The sequence below is a fragment of the Bidens hawaiensis genome, unplaced genomic scaffold (genome assembly GCF_021521415.1).
Source record: "Bidens hawaiensis isolate Kalapana, Puna unplaced genomic scaffold, B.hawaiensis_p1.1 tig00001842_1, whole genome shotgun sequence".
Lineage (NCBI taxonomy): Eukaryota > Viridiplantae > Streptophyta > Magnoliopsida > Asterales > Asteraceae > Bidens > Bidens hawaiensis.
The window spans coordinates 3,597,756-3,623,958 of NW_027491102.1; the positions used below are offsets into that span (position 1 = coordinate 3,597,756).

A 26,203-nucleotide genomic window follows, 5' to 3' on the forward strand; every position below is an offset into this window, starting at 1 on the left:
TTATATATATATATATGCATGTATAAATATTATGTATAAAATTGATATTAATAAGGTCTTAATCTAAATTATATATATACATATTAGTATACTCTTGTTAATTAATGTATTTTATATAATTATGAACAATAGAGCTTTGTTAATAAAATTAACAATAAATTTAAAAGAGATAAGTAATTTTCGCGAGAATCCATTTGATCATCAAATCTCGAATCCTCTATCTATTTTTAGTCTCGTTGTTGTATTCTTACTTAATTTCTGTAATTACTATTACTTAGGAAGTTCGTTTGTTGATATACCTCGTCGAGCGTGGTTTATCGCTATCTTGTCGTATTCATTCTCGCTTTGTTTATTTGCTAAGGTGAGTACCACATTCCTCTATTTTTACTCGTTTTCCACGTTTTGGGGACATATGCGTAAATTATATTTCTTATATATATGCTTATACTCAAAACTGCAACTATTGTCTTATGTGTTAACAACTTATACCTTACTTGTTTATGTGCTTACTTGCTTTATATGCTTCCGCATTCGGAGAGGTCCAGCATAATCTCATAATATTATGATCATACGCCAGTCGTTAGCCTTTGTGCTTCTCGACATCTCAGTTATACTTGCTAACTGGTTATTTTGTTATTCTCATATGACTTGTTGCAGCTACGTATTTTGTTATATATACTATATGTACAACTAAACTGGTGTGTTGCTCACTCAACATGTGTTGTTGACAAAGCTTTATTTTATACGCATATGCAGGTTGGTGAAGACTTAGTGAAGAATTTAGTTAGAAGAATATTTTAATCAAGAAATATAAATTTTGTATTGTTGTATGAATTATGTACTTGTTTGTATTTGATTTATTTGATAATTGAATTCAATTAATAGATATTGTCATTTAAATATTGTGCATGATAGTATCCTTGAGAGCTGTGACAATCAGTTCGTGCCCCGGCATTTCCGCCGTAGGTTGGGGTGTGACATTGTCGGACCACTACACAGATGGGACGACAATTTATGTAATTTCAAATATTAATGGACCACTCATATAACATAGGCTTCTGGAGTGTGGTATTTGAAACTTAAAATACCGTTGCTTTTACTGTCTAGTAAAAGGCACCAAACCCATGTTCAAATACTAACCGTTCTAACATTTTTTAAAAATAAATATGTTGTCATCCCATAGTGACAAACATGTAAGACTGATGGTCCGCCAAAGTTTGTAGATACATAGACAGATCCGCTCATATTAGGCAGTGTTGTAAAACTCGTTAGACGGTCCCTAGGCGCCCGACCCCCTTTTATGGAGTACTCGACTTGTACTCATACATGATAAATATAACATAAAATAATTATTGGATATTATATATATGTTAAGGCAATCATAATTCATGTCAAAATAAGCATAATTCATATGAAAAAAAATTTCAAAACATTTATTTTTTGTTGTTATTTTTATTTTTTTACTGGAAATAAAAAAAAAATGGTGGTCGAGTTGACCTTGAAGGCCGAGTAATCCCAAGTACTTCGACTTTTGACCGAGTTGGACCTTGGCGAGTAATGGTGGCGAGTTGGGAAAATGCGACAACATTGATGTCCGATGACCTTGAAATTTTCGATTACAAAGCCTTGGAATCCGAGTTTTACAACACTGATTATTAGGACACATATTCTTTTGAGGGACTTTTTTAAAACTAAAAGAACTAAACGGCAGGGTAAAGTGAAAAAAAAAATCTATACTTCCTGGGGATACACAATAATAGAAAGTGAAAGGATTATTTATATAAATATATAATAATAATAATAATAATAATAAATAAATAAGGAATTCATGTTATCTAATGATTCTACATATAGAAGTATCTAGAATACAAACCTTCTTAGCTAACCCATAGAAGGATCTAGAAGTCATTGTGTTTGGATTAGACAATTCAATCCGTCAATTCAATAACCGACATAATTAACACCTCTTAGCTAACCAAAAATGCTTACAACTGTTATGGCTCAACTATCAACTGCAAATAAACGCTTAATTCATTACTCGATGCTTCATAATACTTTGGGTTGATCAAACAAATACAAGGTTGGCCCGTTTGTACCTTGGTTCACTCGTGTCGGTTGGCTACTGATGAAGAAAAGTCTTCAGTGCAGGGCACCTTTTTAAGTTTGCAACAATGGGCTATCAAGTGATTAATCACCTTTAAGGCTAGCATATTTTTATGAGAGTCTGCACACCATGAAATGAGAAAAATTGTATTGATCAACAACAAGTTCTAAAAAATATATTTATAAACTAATTTAGATGGGAATTTTGACCCACGTATATGGAATGATTTGGGTGTATTTTATCTCAGCATGTCAAATTATAACCACGAGTTACAAAATCATTTGTGTATATAATAAATAATAATATAATAATAATAGAATAAAGCCATTACATTAGAAGACAGAATATGAAAATAGTAACCATTTATTGAGAAAGAACCTCGAAATTTTCCTTGGCTCCTGTTGACATATTTGGCCAAATCTGGAGCTTCATCTTTCAAAATCGAACTTTCAACTTCAAACTGAGAGGAATTAAGTTGTCACCAAGAGTTATATATGATTGCTTAGTTGTTATGTTAAGAAAATATAACATAAACTAAGGATATTTGTTTGACCCAGCATATCACACCTTCATTCTATCATTCTAACCGGTCAATTCTTAGAAAAACATGAACAAAATAGACCATTAAGCACCATAAACCCTAATTATTCAATTGCAAAAGGGCTGCTGATTAGTTTACCTCTAACTCAGCCTATTCAAGAGCGGTGCGAGAAAAGGACTCCAATGAATTGGCTTTCTCCCTCGATAGACGAACCCTTAAAAACCATTTGCCCAAACACTCGAACCTAAATGACCAAAAGGACAAAGAAAAATAAAAATGTCAACAACAGAGATTCAACCCGTTTCCAATAAAATATTGTATGGGTATACAACATGAGGAACACATTACTCATGAGTCAATTTGGCATACACTACTAACAGAGCATCAGAGCATCATGATAACAATAGTCATACATACACCAACACATCACCTTCCATTCAATTTAAAACCAACAATCACCTTCCATTCAATTTAAACTCTATGAATGAGTGTAAGAAATACAACAAGGCAATGTTTTATTTCACATATGCAAAAACTATCATGCAAACATAACCAAAAAAATATTAAAAAAACACCAAACAAATACCCTAATGTCCACACTTTTTCAATTACGTATTCAAAAAGATATAACAATCAATCAAGAACTTATAATGAATCAATCGAATCGATTTACCATGAAAGTGTATCCTGTAAAAACTTGCCATCCAAGGTGTCAACCAACTGATTATAAATCAGGGCCATTTCACAAGCTTGAATCCACTAAGCCTCTGAAAAAGAATTAGGTAATAAAGCAATGGGAGCATGAACCAAACATAATTTCAGAGTACATAACAGAACTCATCAAACAAATTCTCAATTGGAAGAAACCGAACCTGGATTCAATCGAATGGGTAGCTAGGGTTGGTGACTGCTTGATTGTGAATGATCGAGAGAGAGAGAGAGAGAGCAGATTGGCTGAATTCTTTTAAAACAAGGTGAGAACAAAACAGATGATTGGTACCTAAAAATCAAAATTGGGTGTAAAACACACATGCGATACGCGAGTCGAGATCAAAGTAGGTGAAACCTATTGCAGATGACAGATGCAACGGGTGGTAAAGGAATTCATCTGTCTATACTAATACAAAATAGATAAAAGAAATATAAGCTCGTAGAGAAAATTGATAATTAATTGCAAAGTATTGATTGCAATTGAAGGTTGGAAAACAATCGTCCCTGGTACTTAAATTCAAGAAACTGATAATTCATTGTACATATTTATTGTTGAACAGCGACTACCGGAGCAATAAACGATCAAAGGGATGGGGTCGTCGGCTGGTGAAGGTACAATAAATGTTCCGGCGTCTCATATGGGATTTGAAGGGTTGTATATGTATTATAATGTAATATAGAAGAAAGTGAAAGGGGTTATTTATGTATATAAATGATAATAAATAATAAATAATAACAAATAAGGAAGTCGTCTAGCAATAGAAGGATCTAGAATAGAAAGCCCTAACTCCAGGAGGTGTTATATAACCAGCCTCCTTGAAGGATCTCATATCTCATCTACTTCTACTACTTCACCCCCAATTCAATTTAATTTCTCACAAATCTTCGTAGCTTCCATTCCATCAATGGCTGACTCCGAGACGTTTGCGTTCCAAGCGGAGATCAACCAGCTGCTGAGTCTCATCATCAACACCTTCTACAGCAACAAGGAGATCTTTCTTCGTGAGCTCATCAGTAACTCCTCTGATGTAATTTACTACTCTTTCTTCCTTAATTAGATCGACCATCTCTTTGATTTTACTGCTCTGATGATGCAACTTCCTTCTGGTGTCCAATTTACAGCCTAAGAACGATCTAGCTTACACACTTATCACCATGACCTAATTTTTGTTTGTCATTTACTCTTTGATTTTTTTTTTTTTTTTTTATTATTATTCAATTTACTATTTGTGTCTAGTTTGTTGCTTGCTGGTATCTTATTATATGCATCGCAATAAGGATGATCTAGGTTACTTTATGGTTTAAATGTGCCTTCGAAAACTAATCATAGCTGTCAAGTGTTTGTTAAACCCTAGATCTTTATTTCATCTAAAACTTTATATTACTTTATTCCATGAGTACAACTAGAGTTTTATGTTTATCAGGGTTACAAATTTCCTGCACTGTCTAAATTTACTATATATAGTTCACCGTATTATTATTGTGTAGAGACATGGTATTATGTTAAAAGTATAATAAGAGGATTTTAATATACAGTTTTATGTATGTGTTTTACTTGTTGTTGAGCTTTCTACTCAACAATGTAATATTGCTTAACATGGTGGTGTTCTTTGCAGGCTTTGGACAAAATCCGTTTCGAGAGCTTGACAGACAAGAGTAAGCTAGATGGACAGCCAGAGCTCTTCATCCACATCATTCCTGACAAAACCAACAACACACTCACCATCATTGACAGTGGAGTTGGAATGACCAAGGCTGGTAAGTAACAAAAAAAAAAAAAACCAGTTGGTTATTGTCTTAAGTTTTGTGAAAACAGTCTTCTGATATTAACCATATTTGTTACAGATTTGGTGAACAATTTGGGTACCATTGCAAGGTCTGGAACCAAAGAGTTCATGGAAGCTATTACTGCTGGTGCTGATGTTAGCATGATTGGTCAGTTTGGTGTTGGTTTCTACTCTGCTTACTTGGTTGCTGATAAGGTTGTGGTCACAACCAAACACAACGATGATGAACAGTACGTGTGGGAGTCACAAGCCGGTGGATCTTTCACTGTTACCAGAGACACATCTGGTGAAAATCTTGGCAGAGGGACCAAGATGACACTTTACTTGAAAGAAGACCAGCTTGAGTATCTTGAAGAGCGCAGGCTTAAGGATCTGATCAAGAAGCATTCCGAGTTCATCAGCTACCCAATCTCTCTATGGGTTGAGAAGACCACTGAGAAAGAGATTTCCGATGATGAGGACGAGGATGAGAAGAAGGAAGAGGAAGAAGGGAAGGTAGAGGAGGTTGATGATGAGAAGGAGAAGGAAGAGAAGAAAAAGAAGAAGATTAAGGAGGTGTCTCACGAGTGGGACTTGGTTAACAAACAGAAGCCTATCTGGATGAGGAAACCCGAAGAGATCACCAAGGAAGAATACGCTGCTTTCTACAAGAGTCTGACCAACGACTGGGAAGAACACTTGGCGGTTAAGCACTTTTCGGTCGAGGGTCAACTTGAGTTCAAGGCTATCCTATTTGTTCCCAAACGTGCCCCGTTTGATCTTTTTGACACCAAGAAGAAGCCAAACAACATCAAGCTTTATGTCAGAAGAGTCTTCATCATGGACAACTGTGAAGAGTTGATTCCCGAGTACTTGAGTTTTGTTAAGGGTATTGTTGATTCTGAAGATCTTCCACTTAACATCTCTCGTGAGATGCTGCAGCAAAACAAGATTTTGAAGGTGATCAGGAAGAACTTGGTTAAGAAGTGTATTGAGTTGTTCCAAGAAATTGCTGAGAACAAGGAAGACTACAACAAGTTTTATGAAGCTTTCTCCAAGAATCTTAAATTGGGTATCCATGAAGATTCCCAAAACAAAACCAAGCTTGCTGAGCTTCTTCGTTACTACTCTACCAAGAGTGGTGATGAGATGACCAGCTTGAAGGACTATGTGACCCGAATGAAGGAGGGTCAAAACGACATTTTCTACATCACTGGTGAAAGCAAGAAGGCGGTTGAGAACTCCCCGTTTTTGGAGAAGCTAAAGAAGAAGGGGTACGAGGTGTTGTACATGGTTGATGCTATTGATGAGTACTCAGTTGGTCAGTTGAAGGAGTTTGAAGGTAAGAAGTTGGTTTCTGCAACCAAGGAAGGTCTGAAGCTTGATGAAACTGAGGACGAGAAGCAAAAGCAGGAAGCTTTGAAGGCTAAGTTTGAGGGTTTGTGCAAGGTGATGAAGGATGTGTTGGGTGACAAGGTTGAGAAGGTTGTTGTTTCTGACCGTGTGGTTGATTCACCGTGCTGTTTGGTTACTGGTGAGTATGGGTGGACTGCCAACATGGAGAGGATCATGAAGGCTCAAGCATTGAGGGATTCAAGCATGGCTGGTTATATGTCTAGCAAGAAGACCATGGAGATCAACCCCGAGAATGCTATCATGGAGGAGCTGAGGAAGAGAGCCGATGCTGACAAGAATGACAAGTCGGTTAAGGACTTGGTTTTGTTGCTGTTTGAGACTGCTTTGCTTACCTCTGGGTTTAGCCTTGATGAGCCCAGCACTTTTGGTAACAGGATTCACAGGATGTTGAAGCTTGGTCTCAGCATTGATGATGATGATGCGGCTGATGACGACAATGATGTGCCTGCCCTCGAGGAAGCTGATAATGATGCCGAGAGCAAGATGGAAGAGGTTGACTAATTCTAATCAGTGATACTCGTTTATGTTTAATTGTTATCGTTTTGAACTATTTTTAGTTTCAAGTGTCTTATTTTTGTTTACTTCTATGAAATGTTTTTCGTTAAGACAACACATGGTTTACCGTTTACATTGTCGTTGCTGACAGTTTAGATTGAGAATGAATGATCATGTGTTCTGGTTTAGAAACAAGATGGAAGAGGTTGACTAATTCTAACTCGTTTATGTTTAGTTATCGTTTTGAATTATTCTAGTTTCAAGTCTTATTTTTGTTACTTCTATGAAATGTTTTCGTTAAGACATTTATAGTTTACTGTTTACATTGTCGTTGCTGACTAGATTGAGAATGAATGATCGTGTGTTTTGGTTTAGAAACAGTCTTAAAAAGCACAAAAACAAATTTCTTATTTCATGTCTAAATGTCTAAACAAATTTCTATGAAGCAACAATATGTGATGTTTATGCGCTTAGAAACAAGAATGAACTCATGAAGCCATAACTCGCCCTGACTAGCAGCTTGTGAAAGTAAACAAATCGCGCCTTTTACATGTCTTCGACCCGTGAGTGAAAAACAAAGCTTGGGAATGTTGTCGTTATGTCCCTGTGTAATTGTAATTATACATTAAAACCGAATTAGAATTCAACCATTGTCGTCACTTAACCCAATATTTTATAAAATCGGACTTACTTTAGATATTGGAGGGTCATGTTTTTTAAAAGGGAAGGGTGTCTCAGGACAAGGTTTCTCCATTCTTCTTGGTCTATTTTCCCATCATGTTTCGTGTCAGCTTCTTCAAAAGTCTAAAAACGAAGTACAAACTAATCATTCGGGGTTCTAAGAACACGCGTTTGACCTGTTTCTAGAACTAGAAAAACTACCTTGTCAATGATACTCTCTATAACCTCGTCGGACAGATTCATCCCTGATTCAGCAAGTGTAGCCACCACCATCTGTTTCACCTGCATATTCATTATTTCACATTTGGTTTCAATGATGTTACTAGCAGAAATTGACCATTAAGTGTTAATTCATATAATATACACACTAAGAAATAGAATACCCATTCCACCCTTCTCAGATATAATATTTATTTTACCTATCGAGGACTCAACCCAATTTTTTTTTTTTATTTATTTTGAAATATTGCAATTTACTTCTTTTTTTAGTAAACGTGTTTTATATAGTGCAGTAATAGTATTTATTTAAGATTATCTTTACAAGTTTAGTGTAGAAATCATGTATTTAAACGAAATTAAAATATCAAACTTTCTTCAAAATCAGCTTTAAAGAAACAATTATTAAGATATAAGCAAGAATTAGGGTGCAAATAAATAACAGCCAACGTTAGTAACATAATTTATCAAATAAATAAATATAGCTAAACGCTTAAGGTTGCAAAATCTAACCTTTTAGGACAGATATATATATATATATATATATATATATATATATATATATATAGGGGATGGTTCAGGAGAGAAGCCATTTTACTGCGAGAAGTGCAAGAAATAGATCTGGACCATTGATTGTGTGTAATCAATGGCTAAAAATAACAGTGGCAACTTCGTAATTAATAATGAGAATAATGTTCTAGTTTTTAATTCAAAAGGGTATTATGGTCTTTTGTGTAGCCTCATTGAATTAGAACGTATACAATCATCAATTCTATTTCCTTTTTTTCATTATTTCTCTCTTACTATTAATATATATTTGCCTTTTTCATTAAATATCAACTGTCAAAATCATCGTATCTATTATTTTATTCTGATTTCTAACGGAAATCGCTTCTTACAAGGGGTTGCCAGAAGCTTTTCTTCATTGTTTTTGTGTTAAACAACTAGGTCTTCGTCTCTTGACTTACGATATCAAGGTTAGTCAATTTTTTTGCAATTGAAACTCTCTAAACATCATAGACATCTTACTTTGCATATAGCTACATTCATATTTTTTTTCCTTCATTCTAAAGTGAATAATTTGGGGGGAAATTAGGGCTTTTTTTAATTTGCATCTATTTTTTATTTGTTTTTTTATAATGGTTTATATAATAATTATTATATGTACACGAAAATCAGAATCATGCACTTATGTGTAGGACGTTTGTTGAAGTTTATACGTACTGAGTTGCAGTATATTTGTGTCTGTGTGACTGTGTAGGATGTCTACCACTTATGTAGATATTAATCTAGAAACTGTGAATGAGGTCTTTTGTTTGATTATGCTATTTGGTTGGTTTTGTAATATCTTGGGGACGTGTTACTTTTTTTTTGGGTAGTAAGTTTTATTGATAATAAGAGATCTCTATGTGTGTAGGATGTAGAAGAAATCTACCATTAATGTAGGTACTAATCATATATTCATTTATTATGTGTTGATTGTTTACTATTTTATATTATATAGTAGTTCTCATTTGTGTAGTTAGTGTGGTAGTTGAAAATTATTTTAAACATTGGTTAGACAATATTTGTGTAGGTTTTTAGGGTCGCATATATGTGTAGGCAGGGTGATGTAAATATATGTGTGGGTATATATGTAGTTACTGCTGTATTTGAACTTTTTTTAGAAATTGGTTAGTATATATAGTTTGTTGTTGATACCAAAAGATGGAGGAGTCTAAACGATGTGACATGGTATGTGTAGGATGTAAATGGTTTATGTTGGTATAGTTTGTTTATATTTTCTTTATCTAATTGTGTAGGATTTGTGTAGCTTGTCTATGGTGTTGAATTTACATCTTAATAGTTGAGTTGGGTTGGGTTGGGTTGTGTGTAGACTTACACACTTGATACACATAATAAGCATGCTACGTAGTAAACATTAAACCATACACAGCCATCTAAATAAAATAATAGACAGTTATACACATCCTACACATACTACAATGTAATCAAAAAACCACACATATCAATACAACATATGTGTAGGATTTGTGTAGGCTAATTTAAAGAGGAGCCCTACACTTTATCCTAACTCACTAAATTGCTATTTTCTTTGTGCAGGAGGAATATTTGTAAGTTACCTAAGGCCATTGGACATCCTAGGGGTGAATGCTATGGATTCTTTAACACCAAATTGGATTAAGTTTAAATGGGCTACAAGTACATAGGCTTGGATCGATCAGCGGAAAAACACGATTATACGCACCATTATTATACACACCCTAAATTACGATCAACCTAAGAGCTTGGCTCTAGTGAAAAACCTTTTCTTTTTGTTGATAAACTATTGTGTGTTTCGATAAACTATTGTGTTTTGTTCATGACTTTTTTTGTGAATTTGGAATTATTTTAAAGTATTAATGTAGTGGGTTTGAATTCTGACTCTGAAATTTGCAGTTTAGAATATGTTGTGATTGTGTGTTTTAATTAGCACACATCATATAGTTGGTAAAACAAGTTTTTTCTTCAATAAGTATCTAGAATCTAGATTTACTTTTTATTATTATAATGTGGTATACAGTAATGTCATGGGGAACAAGGAAATACATTAATATGAAAACAACACTCAACTGTTATGGTATATGATGTGTAGGTTTTAAGTTGGTAAGGATTCGCTGATAGATGTATACTTGGCCTGGTATAGTATTGGTGTGTAAGCAACAATTTTTAATGGTGTAGGAAACTTGGTTAGTTGTGTAGGGAAACTTGCATAGAATATCTATCCACATAAAATGTAAGATAAACTTCACTATTTAGGATATAAACCAGGTATATGCATTTTGTTAACTAAATTTGTAAAACAAAAAAAATTAGATTATATGCAGGGATAACGAATCTGGTTTTCAATTTATAATTATATATGAAGAATAAAATAATTATATAAAAATATTAAAATTTCCATAAACAAGATTAACAGTTTCCATATAAAACTCTTATGAGATTTTACCATCCTACCCCTATATTTAATTAAAAAGAAAAAAGAAAAGAAAATTTCTGATTGGCTGGATTGACTTCTCACACTTCTTGCAATAATTTGATTTCTCTCTTGAACTTAAACCTATATATATATATATATATATATATAATTTTAAAGTTATAAAGGAGCGGATATGGAATTTTGAAGTTTGAGTAAAGAATGGTCATGTTATGAAAATTGTTTTTAAATGGTTTACAATTTTTTAAATATTTTCTAAGGGTATATAATAATTTAAGTTTATATTGGGTATATTATATACGATATTTCATATCTAGGGGTATACATGAAATTCACCCTTCTTAAAACTGCCTATTTTATCCCGTAATCATTGATGTCCAAACCCGTTATAACCTGTCACCGACCCAACCCCTAACACATCTGGCACCTGTGGCTGTACATGTATATGCATACAACTTACCTCCTGTCTCTCTATGAAACCTTGCTGTTTAAGATCATAAAGCTGAAAGGAAACTGCAATTCGACTTGATATGTATAAGTTTTCACACATGAGAATAGAAGAATAAAACAAGTATAACATGTAAAAACAATTTCAACTTACAGTTGATCTTATCATCTATAGGGGCATTTGGATGAAACACCGAGAGCGCACGAGCAAACTCTTCAAATCCCAAGATTCCATTATGCTTCGTGTCAAACAAGTCAAACACCTGAAATTGGGTAACCCAAAAACCTCTAAACTCTTGTTAGACACCACATTTCTCTTAGAAAAAGACTCAAAAGTTAAAAATCAACCATACCCGATCAGCAAACAAGCTCTCCTTTTTATTGGTCTTAAACAATGCCAACTGAAACTTTTCCTGCATTAATATCAAGCAATCAAAATCAAATTCGCATTCATACCAAATCAAGTTTCAAACTTCAAAGTTTAAACAAACCTTATTAATCAACCCGTCATCATTGACTGTACTACTACTTATCTTCTTAAACAGCTCATAAAGGGCTTCTATTTCGCTTACACTAACTGCATTACGCAAGAAACAAAAAGACCAAAGATACTTCATGATGTTTAATGTCACCAATAAACGTATGCAGACACATTTATTTTGGTATATTAGGTTAATTACATACAAACTGTTTGGCTAGCAAGAACCGCAGGATCATCAAGCCCCTGTGATTGTTTACTCAATTCAAGATCGCAGCAGTAAAGCAGGGAAGCACATAAATGCTTGATCCCTTCTAAGCACTGAGACATTGCAGTCGTTGTACATCAAAAACTTCCATATCTGTTATAAAAAAACGTGTATGGATATAGTCAAGCAATCAGAATATAAGCAGGATATGGATATATAAATAATATGAAATACACAGATAACCTTTTGGCCATTTCTTGTTGCTGCTGAAAATTTGAAATCAAACGTACGCACTCGAACTATTTCTGTTGGAATTACACAAACTGAATAAGAATTCTAATAATCTCGAGATCGTCAGCACTAATTTAGTTTAATGTTATCATCTAGAACAAACTAAATCAAATACTAGAGGTATGTGGGTTGCTTACTTGTGGGAGCAACTATAGCACAGATCAATCGTGAGTCTAAAACAATTAATTAAGATCATCGAATTTCACAATCAACAAGATTACAAACAATCACGGAGTTGATGCATTGACAAAAATCAAAATTAATGTTATAATAACTAGGTATTATAACCTAACAAACGTAAACTAGCGAACATAAAAGAACGAACGTTCACGAAAACAAATGAAAGAAGGAGACATGTGTTCATCTTCGTTTGTTTAACTAGATGAACAAAAAAGTTAAAATAAACGAACTTCCCACTAACCGTTGAGTAAACATTTGGTTGGTGCCTACAAAAACCTAAGAATCCTAATAATAATAACTTCAATTAAATGTCGCTCACTACAGTAGACTAAACTAATATAATATACTAGAGATTTTTTTTATTTTATTTTTCCAATTTGAAAATGAATCACACACTAATTTATCGATTAAATCTTCAAATTCGTAACAAAAAACAATTGACATCTGAATCTCAATCCAACCTAACGAATCAATGATGACCTAAAAGTTCAATTGAATACAAATTAATCTAATGAAATCTGAATTAGAATAATATTAAATCAGGGATGAAACGTTGATTTACAGTTGAGATCTCTAAAAGGCAGAAACAGATAGTAATTCAGTTTAGCATTTCGATCAATTCACAATTACAGATGCATCGAAAACGATCGGAATGGAATGGAATAAATCATTGAAATTGAAATTGAAATTGAAATTGATATATAGAGCGAGTGAGTACTAACCTTTTGAAAATTGAATTGAATTGAAGATGTGAAATTGGGGATAGAGATTTAGATTTGAAGCTATAGCAGAATAATAATAATCGAAGAAGAATTCAGATTAAAAAAAAAAAACACAAAATAAAATAAAAAGAAAAGAAGGTAATGGTCATGATTAGTTTAGTGTTGGGTTGCACGATAGATAATGATACGGGGAATAACATGGGTATGTGTTGTATATATGTATCATGTATGCATGCGTCATAGAGGTGCTTAACACGTGACCGCCAAATAGAAATACTATTATTATTATAGATCGATGGGGACGGCAATGAACCCCAACTTGGCCGGTAGATTTCAAAGTTACCTAACGAGACCGGTGGTTAGATATAGGATTACTTTTTATATACCCCGTTGGTGTCATGTGACGACGATATTAAATGATACCTTAACTGATTACGTGCGATTGTGAAACATCTATGCACGTTCTTTATATGACTTATACTCGTAAATATTAATATTTGTCTTTAATTGGGTGATAAAATCATATCTTCATTTGCTAATACTTTTATATTTTCTAAGCATATTCAATGATAAAGTTATTTAGATGAATATTAAAATAATAAGAAATGTATTTGAAAATCACAACGAATATCTTTCAAAACTAACAACTATAGCTGATAATAAAAGTATACCCCCGACATGATTTAGGTCAGGTAGAAAATACCATTTTACAGTCAGGTATGCGTCTAAGATTCAAAATTATCAATCTTTACAAATTGTATCTTGTTTAATTTTCTAGTTAGACCTTGGTTCTCAACTATGAATCCGTGACTAATTACGATTCGTTTGAGTTGGTTTGAAAATTGCCGCCTTTTGTATCATCCATAGTTCATGTAATCTTTTGCTAATTTAAGTTTGGTTGATGAACAAAAAGGTAGATGGTGGATTAAAGGAATATGGCCCATGTGCTATTAAGTAGTAAGTACTACCTACGCAAAAAAAATATTAGGTTTAATGGCCTCATGCATTTTATAGATATGCAACGAGGTCCAAGGTATTATAGTGGGGCTCAAGTGTTTTGAGAGGTTAAATCGATAGCGAAAAAAAAACAATTATAAAGTTGACTTTTTTAGTCGGGCTATGATAATAGGTTACAGGAAACAAATTCATGTTCCTTTATCAAGAACTGAGTATGATGCAGGAGTATTGAGTTCTAAACCGACCCGAGCCTGCACCGAACCCGTGCCTGATTGTGATATGCTCGTGTCGTTTGGAAAATAAGTTTTATTTGTAGAAGATGAAGGCCATATTTTTTTTCATTTGAATTTAAATTTCATATTTTATCTTATTTGGCTTACTAATTTAATTTTGTTTCTCACCTACAGTTTATTATTTAGTTAGTATATGAATTTAAATTATTGTAAGCAACCTAAATAAAATGTTCAAAAAGTTGTTAAAAACATAATAAGACGAAATAAAAAAGAAGAAAAAAAAAGGCTAAACTATACATAGAGGTGCATTTAAGATGACACTAGTACATTTTTAATAGTAAATCCTAAATAATATTGTTGTGTAGGATGCATTCATTCAGAAAACATTAACGTATTTTAGAAACTCCTAGGCCTGTAATCCTTAATCTGTTTCTTCTTTCCAATATTGGAAATCGGTTTTTCAGGGGTTCTTTCAACAAGTAACTTAATCACGTAGCCGTTGAACTCTAAATACTTGTCGACCAAATCTGTAAGCCTGTGTTCTTAATGGTATTCTAGCTATGCTCTTCTTTCAAATATAGCACCATGGAATTCATCAACGCCAGGAATGTGTCTAGTCACAATGAACGACCCGCCCGCTTGCTTGAGACTCCCAAATGTATAGTTCATAAGAATAATAAACAATAAAAGAAAGCTTGCAGTATTTTGCTTGTTACTCACCACACCAACCTTGGTCATTCCACCTTCATTATTATAAATTGTCAATGTTTTCCTCTCTTTGTCGGCACCTAAACAATAATATTGTACTGTATATGAACTTTTTATACAGAAAAAACTGCTTGTTTGATTTATATAACTGACAGTCACTAAGAGCTTCAACGAACAACTATTAAGGTGCTGTTTGTTTTTCCTCAAAAGCACTTCTCCACCTCTTTTGTCTACACTGAGAAGAGGGCGCGCAGACGTTGGGCTCTGCAGTGTGTTTATTTTTCCGAAGACGTTTCATTAAAAAACGTCTGCGCGCCCTCTTCTCCCAGAAGTGTTGGTATTGTTACTTCTTACCTCTTCTAACCAATTTCTTTCCATCTTTCTTATTCCATCAGACACTCCCAAACTCTAATCCCCTCATCCTCTCCACTGCCACCCAACTCACCCACCATCAACCCGTCGCTCCACTGCCGCCCAACTCTCCCACCGCTGCAACCCCATCTCTCCACTGCTCCAGCGCCGCCGCCCCACCCCCGCAACCTGCCGCTGCCGCTCTACTGCTCCAGTGCCGCCCCACCGCTGCAACCCCGCCGTCCTCTATTCCCCCATATCAGGTTTAATTTCATACCTTTTGTTACTATTGATGTTTGGTGTGTAGGTTCTATTATTATTGAGTTTGGTGATTTTAGGGTTTATTGAACCAGATTATGCTATCTCGTAGTGGTTAATACATGTTTTGATTGATTTTGGTGATTGTTAGGGCTTATTGAACCAGAGTGTGTGTTTGTTTGTCTCGTGGTAATGAATACGTGTTTTGATTGTTATTTTTATGCTATAAACATTTTCATGATTTTACTTGATAATTGTTGCTATGTTAGGCGTTAGTTTGTGGAAAAGATAATTGCTTTGAAGTTACTTGAACTGTGAATGCTAGCTAATATATCAAACATTAACTTGTTATATGTCTTCTGAGATTAGATTAGATTAGATTAGATTTAGAATAGTTTTGGTAGTCTGCAGTTATTAAAAAACAAACAGTCTTCTTGTTGCAGACTGCAGAGTTTTGGTCCACCTCTTCTGCTACAGATGTTGGCAGATGTGGTTTCGCAGTCTTCTGACATTTTACCTCTGAAAAACAAACAACACCTAAATGAGCAAATTACTCTTAAAAAACTTTAAAAATGAAAGATGATATAGGGTTATAAGAGATAGTTATAAGTTGATAGCTTCTGCATATTGATAAAGAGCAATAGCCAGACATAACCTATAACATAATGTATAAGTTAACTGATACCTGTTTGTAAACTGACAATCATAAAGAGCAAATGCGCAAATTACTCATGTGGTAAACTTAAACAACTCATGGTCAATTGTATGTAATGTAGTTTGAATAAGATATCAAGTCAAATAACACTGAGTGAGTCTATCAAAGTTACGGAGCAATAATATATCGAGCAGATACACTGATCCAGAAGCGATGACCTCTAGCCACTTTTCTCGGCTGACACTATCTTCTGTCCCTTTGATTTCACGGTACAAAGAGATTGTATATCCGAGGCTTGGGTTTGCTTTCCAGCCCAACCGTTCCTAATAGGCTATCGGTACCCTTTTCCTAGCTTCACCCAAAGCTTTTTTACTCTGACCGGATTCAGCTACATTCAGGCGATGCCCATGTTGTGGAGGGTACTTCGCACTGTTGAAAGGATCATCAATGAAGAAGGTGTCGAGTTCGGCTTGTCGGAGTTGTCATACCTGTACACCTTGGCTACTCATGGTTCCAACCGCTTCGTCTATAAATCAAAACCCCGTCAACCGATCCCCATTTCAAAGGTTACCCAGAATGGTTCATTCTGGAAAAACCAATTTTTCTTTGTAAAATGGGACTTAATCCCGGGTGGCTCCGATTTACCTAAAAGATGGATATTTAAGGGTAGGATCCCAGATCCTTAGGTAACACCAGTAGGATACTTGATTTTCCTATTAATGCTTTGTTTTTCTTATGCCATTAATAGCTTCGCCCTGTTAGCTGAACTTCCTGAAGTCAAAGAGAGGGTTAAGAAATTCCTTATACTGGATTATGATATTAGGACCTTTCAAGCCAGGTTCATAGAAGTTTTTCAAGAATCAAACTCAGAGTCAATTAACAATATGTCAAGTAAGAATTTTTATAACTAAGTTTAATATTAATTGAAAATAATTGAAAACTTATCTGTAAATCATTGTTTGTAGGTGCACAGAAATCCGGTAAGTCTGCATCCAAGTACTCCCTCGAAGACATCGACTGCATGTTTGTGAAGAAGGAAACTCCGAAGTCTACCTCGATGTATGAGCCACGCCCAGTCACGACCCGAGTCAAGTCAGGAGCTTCTAAACGGAAGAAAACCTCATAGCCAGAGAACCTTTTTCATGCTGAGAAAAACTCCTTGAGATGCTCACTACAGTAAGGATCCTTGACCTTGACAGCCTCCATCTTTGAATTAAGTATTCTTCTAATTTTGTCCCATTTTCTTATACGGGCCATAAATTTTGCTAGAAGTCATCATGAGAAGATAGTTGAAGAGTATGAAGAAACCCTGTCTGGGATTAGATCCATGGCCGATGTGAAGGATAATGCGCTTGCTAAGATGACAAGGAGAAGAAGCAGGCCGAGGATCATGCGTCCTCAGTCGAAGCTCAACTGCAAGAGGAGATAACCCGCTCCACTAACGAGGCAAAGATCTGGGCAACCAAGTCAGTGCTCCAAGCCAGGATCGATCAAAATCGTGAATGAGGCCAATGATCCTGCCTTCGATCAATCTTCATGGGACATGGCACAGTGGAAGCAATCCTTGGCGGCATTGGGTGGTGGTGAGGATGAGGCAGACGAAAGCACCGATAGTGCTGTTGGAGCTCAGGAGGCTGAAGTGATGGACACGGGGAAGGGTGCGACTGCTGAAGAGGAGGCAGCGAAAGCAAGCAATGAAGGATAAAAGGGACAAGGCCCGAGCCCATTTTTTTATTTGCTTGTTTATGTTTTTAAGGATAATCGAATATGGTCTGTAATAAACAATAGTAATTAAGATAAAGGATCTATGATCCTTAAGACAATTATCAGGGTTAGCAAAGGTGGAGGGATCCTCTGTTTGTGGGGATGAAGCCTTTGATGCCCCTGTCTTTATTTTCCTGCACTTTGATGAGCAATTAGTAACACTTGCTTAACCCGGGTGGATGGTCCATCTTTTGAATGATGAATTCCGGGTTAAGGATTTTGGTAAGTCCAGGTGACTTATTAATAATAATAACTTAAATCTTTTGACTACTTTGCGTGTTATTTATTATTCTAAAAGTATATCTGTTATAGTCTTAGATTTATTAAAAATTTTGAGAAAAGTTTCAAGGATAAATTATCCTTTTAAAGACAGACTAAGAATCATGGATCCTTACATACATAGAGATATAAATATTAAAATCGAATAAACAAAAATTTATATGTAGAGATCATACCCAAAGGTCTGATTAGACCTAAATTACCACAAGTGTTGATACTTCCATAATCCTTGCAATTAAATTTAGGATACCTGATGCATATTATTTATCATATTAACTGGGATTAAACCCAACAAACTTGGGATAAGCCCATAAAATAAACTGGGGACAAGCCCGTGCAACTGGGGACAAGCCCGTGTAACTGGGGACAAACCCGTGTAACTGGGGACAAACCCAAAACTGAGGCCAAGCCCAAATACTGGGAGCAAGCCCAAACTAGGGACTGGCCCAAAGATACGTATGTTAACTAGGGACTCGCCCAAACCGGGATTTAGCCCAAACTTGAGTGACGTGAAAACGCCAAAACCTTAGGTATGGTACGCCTACCATAAATCGTAGGATCCTCCATATAGCCGAAAGCAACGAAATTGTCAGCCACTAAGCGTGTACTAGTCCCGCGGCCCCGAACTATACTTTGGATAACATGCGCTACAGGCGAGAGTGTAGAAACTCTAATTCGTAAGAAAGGTGAAAACCTTTAAACCTTGGAAGATATGATCATCGGAGGTCATACCTTAATCGTGGGCTAGGCCAAGGAAATAACAATGTACATTGAGTGTGAGAGAGACATGGCCAATCTCTTAGTCATTGAACCACTTATTAAAATCTGCATTGTTACTTAAAACTTGGAAAAGACAAATGTCAAGGATATAATATCCTTAAGTTAGTAATGTAACTCAAAAATAAATAAATACCGGAATAAAATTTTACCAACTTGAGGATCCTTAATCCTTTATGGATCCATGATTCTGGCTAGACAAAATACTTCTTAAGATAGATGGCATTCCATGCCCTTGGTAATATGTCACCTTCCATGGTATGTAAATGATATGCCCCTTTCCTGCTTCTGATTCGATCTAGTAGGGGTCTTTCCACTTAAGTTCTAGCTTTCCATCTGCAGGGTTAGTTGTATTTTGGAAAGCTTTCCTTAAGACTAAATCTCCTTCTTGAAATCTTAGAATCCTGATGTTCTTGTTGTATGCTCCAGCTACCCTTTGTTGATATGCTGCCATTCTGATCTTGCCTAGGTCTCTGAGCTCTTCAACAATATCTAGACCTTGGAGAAGAATTTCATCATTGGTCTGAGGATCACAGATGCTTGTTATAGCAGTAGGAACCACTATTTCTGTAGGGATTACAGCTTTTGATCCAAACACCAATGAGAAGGGTGTTTGACCTATTGCATTCTTTGGTGTTGTTCTATCAGCCCAAAGAACATAAGGAAGTTCCTCAGCCCACTTGCCTTTCTTGGATCCTAGTTTCTTCTTCAAGTTGTTGATGATAATCTTTTTGCTTGATTCTGCTTGACCATTGGCTTGAGGGTGAACTGGTGTAGAAGTAATCATCTTGATGCCCCAACTGTCACAAAAGTTAGTGGTTCTTTTCCCGATAAACTAGGAACTATTGTCACAAATAATTTATGAAGGAATACCAAATCTAGTAATAATGTTTCTTTTAATGAAGGATATCACCTCTTTTTTGCGGACTTGTATAAGAGCACCTGCTTCTATCCACTTTGAGAAGTAATCAGTCATGGAAAGCATGAACACTTTTCCTCCTGGCGCTTTAGGTAGCTTACCCACAATATCCATGCCCCACTACATAAAAGGCCATGATGAGGATATAAGATACATAGGTTTCGTTGGTTGGTGCAAAATGTTGTCATGTCTTTGACAAGCATCACACCTCTTTGAATATTCCATGGCATCTTTCTTCATGGTTGGCCAGAAGTATCCTGTTCTTAGAATTCTAGAGAATAGGGCTCTACCTCCAGTGTGATTACCACAATCACCCTCGCGAAAGTCTTTGAGCACCTCTTGAATTTCAGGTTCTCAATACACCTCAAGTATGGACCTGCAAGAGGTCTCCTATACAGTATATCATGTAATAAGATGTATTGTGATACCTGAAGTTTGAAGGTTTTACGATTTTCTGTAGCGGGGATCTCTCCATCTTGAATGAATTTCTTGATTGGGAGGATCATTGACTTCTTTCTTCCTAAGAGCTCCTTGAAATGGCCCTTGCTTAGAAGATACCCACCTTCCCTCCTTAAGCCAATAAAATCATCGGTCTGATGGCCATAATCTTCCTGGAATGCACACCACTTGGATTTATCCTTGAACGATGTTGTGTTTCTCATTTTTCCGAGGCCATCTTTCTTTTTCTCCAAGATCCTTCATGGCACAAATTAAGCCATGAGTATCAACAGAGAAGCAATACTCGGAAATACTTGGATAATCCTCATCATCATCGATTTCTTCTTCAACTGCCCGGACATTTTGGTTGTTGAATTTTGAATAAGGCTTGGAGTTGTTGTTCTTGAATGAGGATCCTTGTTTATTGTGTAACATCCCCAAAATTTTGATCTAAATTTGACAACTTAGGAAAGTTGAAGGATCAAATTTATTCTTAAAAATAAGTGATGGAAAAATCTAAATAAAGAAATATAAAGGAAATAAGGAAAGTAAAAATATTCCATAAGGAAATCATCTCATGTTAAGAAAAAGGAAAATCCATCCCACATGGTAAGATGGAAGAAAATGAAAGCATTTCACATGGGTATAAATAAGGAAGATAAAACCCAGCCCACATGGAAAGTGGTAAAGAAATGGAAGCTCTTTATAAAGAAGAAAGTTTGCATAGTTATATTCTTTTATGCTTAGCATGCACCAAGTGGTCCTAGCGAAGGGTGCAGAGCACCCGACGTGCACGCGCACAAGCTCGGGCGAGGGCGATGACGAGGACGAGGACGATGGCGATGGCGAAGGCGATGACGAAGGCGAAGGGCGTTGGGTGCAATGTGGCGTTGTGATGGCGAACTTTGCACTTCGCACGCTCGCATCGCCGCGATCCGCTTGAGAGCCGCCTTAGTACTTTTGGACAATGGGAGTTGGACCCAGACATTATAAGCTACCAAAAGACAAAGGACCATAAATGAAAAAGATTATATCCAGGGACCCATCGCGATACGCGATGAGTCCAAGAACAAGACCATCGCGTATCGCGATGGGCTGTTATGAATCAGCGACACGTGTCGCATCTGGGTGACACGTGGTAGATGTGTCAGGCCACGTGGCGACATGTGGTAGATGTGTCAGGCCACGTGGGTACACGTGGCGCTATCTGAACTACATGAGTCATCGCGATACGCGATGACCATGAGAAAGGATCCATCGCGTATCGCGATGGGATCGGATTCTAGCGTATAAATAGGGGGTTCACGACTCTTTTCTCACACACCAAATCACTTTCTCTCTCTAGATTTACTCTCTCTACCTCGTTTTTCGTGCCCTCGATCCGATAATTATATCCTCGTAAACCGTGCCATATACTGACGACACCTCGATGTTCGTGCCGACAAATCCCGAAGACCGGCGCATTTCGTTTTGCGTGCCGACCTCATAATGTAACAACTCGAATTTTCAAAGTTATATTATCCGACCCGCTTTTATGTTCGGGTAATAAAAATATCGTGTCTAACGAGTATTTAATATTTTATTGATATTAGTTCATTATATTTAATTAATATGTATAAAATAACTTTGATGTACATTCAATTTTTACCCTATACTATACTTTAACCTATTTTTGTATCCCTACCAAAACTATAAGGACCTAACTACAATTCTGATAAGTTATAACCCATTTCAACCAATTACCCATACCCGATCCGATTGTTGTACTCTAAACCCGGTGTTAATTCTTGATCAACAAGCTGGATTATTTTGGGCAATGATTTAGGGAATCAATATACTTACTATTGCGGCCAAACCGATACTTCAATTTTGTTAAATGAATTTTAACGTATATACAATTCGTAATAACCTAGCCGACCTCAAACCCTAAATCATTATACATACACACGATTACATAAACTCAATTAAACTTACAGATCATACCTTCGCAACCTTTCCGTCAATACCCCCTTATCCAATTAAATTATAGTAGCTCTTTGTATCGTGTTCTTGGACCCCTCTCTGCCGTCGGGTTTTTAAGCCAGTGGACCTATGTTTAAGCATCAACTAAGGTAATTAATCACAGTATAATGTCCGTCGTTCGTTTCTTAGCAAAACCCCTAACGTTAATTGATCAATCTATGAACGATTTGATCGATTTGATTTTTCTAGGGTTTATGATCAAGTTTGTTTTTAACCAGTTCTAGATATAACGAATTCTTTTCAGTTCTTAACCAATTGTCAGTCTAGCCCAGCTGGTTATGCGTGTATACGTTAAACTGTTGTGCCAGCCACGCGGGTTCGAATCCTACTGAACCCAGTGTTTTTGTTTTATATTTTTTATTAATGGGTTTTAAGGTTAAACTAATTAATTAATTAATTATAATAATTACTATGTATTAAATAAACATTATTTTTTCAAAACCGAGACTTTAACTAATCGTATTCCGAACTTTGGTTCAACACCATGTTCATACTTATATATATGTATATGCAATAGATTGTTAAGATTTGTAAAGGTTTTTAATATTTAAAGGAGTTTTAATCAAAAAGTATATTTATTATAATCATGTTAATTGGCATATTAAAAGTATAAGTTTAAATATTTTTTTCAAAGATCATATTTTTAGTTATTAATCCTATGTTATTTACAAGGTTTTTGTAAAAAGAAATCTTTTCTAATTGTGAGAATATATATATAAATTAAATGTATTTTTAGCTTAAATTAATTATTTAAAACAAATCTATTTATATGATTTATTCAAAATCTTTATAAACGTTTATTTGAGCATTTAAATGTATTTTATATAATTAAATCATATTAATAAACAATAAAGCTTTGCTAATAAAATTAATAATAAATCTTTGTAATATTAAACTTTCGTTATAACACACCCGACCATCAATTTCCGAATCTCTATCAAATTATAGCTTCGTATTCAATCCAAATTTATTTTTCCTGCAATTATTGTTACTTAGGACTTCTTGTGGATATCATTCCCGAAGAGCTTTGTTTACCGCTTTCTTACCTAACTTGCTTAATCGCTAAGGTGAGTACCACATTCCCTTATTTTACCGCTTTCAATGTTTTGGGGACATATGCGTAAATAATATTTCTTATACATACTTATACTCAAAACTGCAACTTTGTCTTTATGTGTTAACAACTTATACCTTACTTGTTTATGTGCTTATTTGCTTTGTATGCTTCCGCATTCGGAGAGGTCCAACATAATCTCAGTCTAGTATGATTATACGCCAGTCGTTAGCCTTTGTGCTTCTCGACATCTCAGTTATACTTGCTCATTTGGTTAATTTGTTATTCTCATATGACTTATTGCAGCTACATATTTTATTATATATACTATATGTACAACTAAACTGGTGTGTTGCTCACTCAACATGTGTTGTTAACAAAATTCTATTTTATACCCATATGCAGGTTATCGCTTGAATTAGTTGCAAGACTTTGTGAAGATTTAGTGAAGAATTATGCTAGAAAAGATAAAATCAAGAATTAAATTGGTGTTTATTGTTTGTTTAATGAGTTGTATTTTGTATTTGATTTATTTGAAAATTGAATAAAATTAATAGATATTGTCATTTAAATATTGCATGATAGTACCTTGAGAGCTGTGACAATCAGTTTGCACCCCAGCATTTCCGCCGTAGGTTGGGGTGTGACACATAATGCGTGTTGACCTCGTTATGTGTGCCAAGCTTCGAAGTTCCGCCAACTAAAGTCTTAGTACGCGACATAGAGTAGAAGTGCTGCTCGTACAAGTTTAGGCATTTAAACTCCATATACCCGCGTAAGGTAGGGGATTCGCCTAAGTTATTATTTATTATTATATGGCTAAGACCCTTGTTGGGGACTTGGGGGTATAGCCTAGACCTTGATCAAGATTTATAAATATGAAGGTTAAGATAAAATAATGTTTCTTTAAATTAAGAAATATAATATACATGGGGGTATAGTTAAAATAAGAAACATAAGATTTTATATATCAAGGTTATAGATAAATGGCGTTTCTTCTTGAAGAAGAAACATATCATAAACATTTCTTCTTAAAAAAGAAACATAGTACATGATTAGCAAATAAAGAAAATGAATTCATGTCAAAAGTATTTTATACAAACAAATAATCAATCAAGGTTTAAGCTTTCAAAACCAGACCAAAGGTCTGTAGCAAGATTAAGAGACGATCCGGATATTTATAAATATATTTTATTATAGGTCAATCATTCATTCATTCATTCACAAAGGTTTTCAAATGAGATCACCACATCATTCAGAACAGACAGTCACAGGTGAATACGTTAAACCTTTTTCAGTCAGGATAAACGGGTTGTTTATCTTAAACAAAGTCAGTCAAATAAAGATTTATGGGATTACGTGATCCCTATTAAAATACAATATAGAAAATAAAAGAAACTCAGACCGAGTACACATGTGTCTGGATCCAAACATAATTAATCTATTCTATCAGTCAAGGCTATGTGGCCGCATACTAGAGATCATATAAAAGTTCTCAAATGGGCGTCAGTTCCCGGAGAACCGTAATTGTGTGTGTATGGCAGTGGCACAATCTCATAAATAAGAGACGAGACTGCTAAGTGTGTTCAAGAAAACTATCTTGTCATTCAAAGAAAGACTTATAAAATGATTTGAGTCAATGATTCACCGGCATATCGTTGACGTATTTTTTCCCAACATTTCAGGAAATAAAGTTAGCACATGTAGCAAGGATTTATAGCCACTCAAGAAGATAGACGCTCGCAAGGTAGAGATGGCTCAGTTTTTAAATCATTAAAATATTATAACAATATTTAAACATGATTTGTAAAATCAAACAAAGTTTATTAATCAAACACTCAGATATTTATTATCCGAGAAGCTTTCCAAATAAATTAAATTTTTTATTATTTACAATTAAATTGTTGTTTCAAAATTATATTAATATTTTATTTTAAATAAATAAAAGACTTCCGCTAAACTCTTATATATTTACAAAATAGGTACCAACTATTGGTCACACGCCTAGGCCCTAAGGCGGGGTGTGAAAGGTTGGTATCAGAGCCATCGATCTTAGCGAATTGGGTATTTAATCATACCTAGGCTTCGATCAGAAATAAGTTTATGATAATCATTAGTATTCAATTAAGGATATTAAAAAAAACAAAAGGAAAGGAAGTAATAGCTTATCCAGAAGAAAATCCTCAGGGACAGGAAAATTATTCAACAAGGCAAGATCTTTACTTTGCTCACACTAAAGGTGAACGTCAGATAATGGAAATTTATGACATTGAAGATGATTTAACTCATTATTAAATCAATGTCACCAAAATAGCTGAATCAATGCTCAAGGAAGAAATGGATGCTGAGGAACAGCGAAGGGAAAATGAGAAAGGAGAAAACACTAAGAAGGAAAGCAAGACCAAGAAAGTGATTATTCGATGGGAGAAATAAGAATCTTAGTAGTTAGACAATGCAATGATAATAAATGTTGTGCAATCTTGTAAAGGGATGATATAGTTTTTTTAATTTTTAGGTGGTGAAGCAAAATGAGTTTTTTTGGTTAGAATATTTAA

General features: G+C 35.0%; 2 protein-coding genes across 3 annotated transcripts; one reads left to right on the forward strand and one right to left on the reverse strand.

The window, feature by feature from the left end:
* The first annotated feature begins 4,249 nt into the window (after window positions 1–4,249).
* On the forward strand, window positions 4,250–7,096 carry LOC143598340 (heat shock protein 90-2). Its single transcript, XM_077076580.1, has 3 exons — window positions 4,250–4,384; window positions 4,973–5,114; window positions 5,202–7,096. Exons 1-3 carry the CDS (start codon window positions 4,262–4,264, stop codon window positions 7,037–7,039), a joined length of 2,103 nt encoding a protein of 700 aa, XP_076932695.1. The 5' UTR covers window positions 4,250–4,261; the 3' UTR covers window positions 7,040–7,096.
* Window positions 7,097–7,420: 324 nt separating this feature from the next.
* Window positions 7,421–13,248, reverse strand: LOC143598349 (calcineurin B-like protein 3). 2 transcript variants are annotated; one of them, XM_077076593.1, is made up of 10 exons: window positions 13,234–13,248; window positions 12,284–12,345; window positions 12,039–12,193; window positions 11,846–11,931; window positions 11,708–11,767; window positions 11,509–11,617; window positions 11,368–11,420; window positions 7,916–7,996; window positions 7,725–7,837; window positions 7,421–7,637 (listed from the first exon to the last, which is right to left on the reverse strand). In XM_077076593.1, the coding sequence occupies exons 3-10, from the start codon at window positions 12,160–12,162 to the stop codon at window positions 7,580–7,582; spliced, it is 684 nt and encodes a 227-aa protein (XP_076932708.1). In that variant the 5' UTR covers window positions 12,163–12,193; window positions 12,284–12,345; window positions 13,234–13,248; the 3' UTR covers window positions 7,421–7,579. The 2 variants fall into 2 exon arrangements, with proteins under 2 accessions (XP_076932708.1, XP_076932703.1); XM_077076588.1 differs by lacking the exon at window positions 13,234–13,248 and having other exon boundaries at window positions 12,284–12,553.
* Window positions 13,249–26,203: the final 12,955 nt, after the last annotated feature.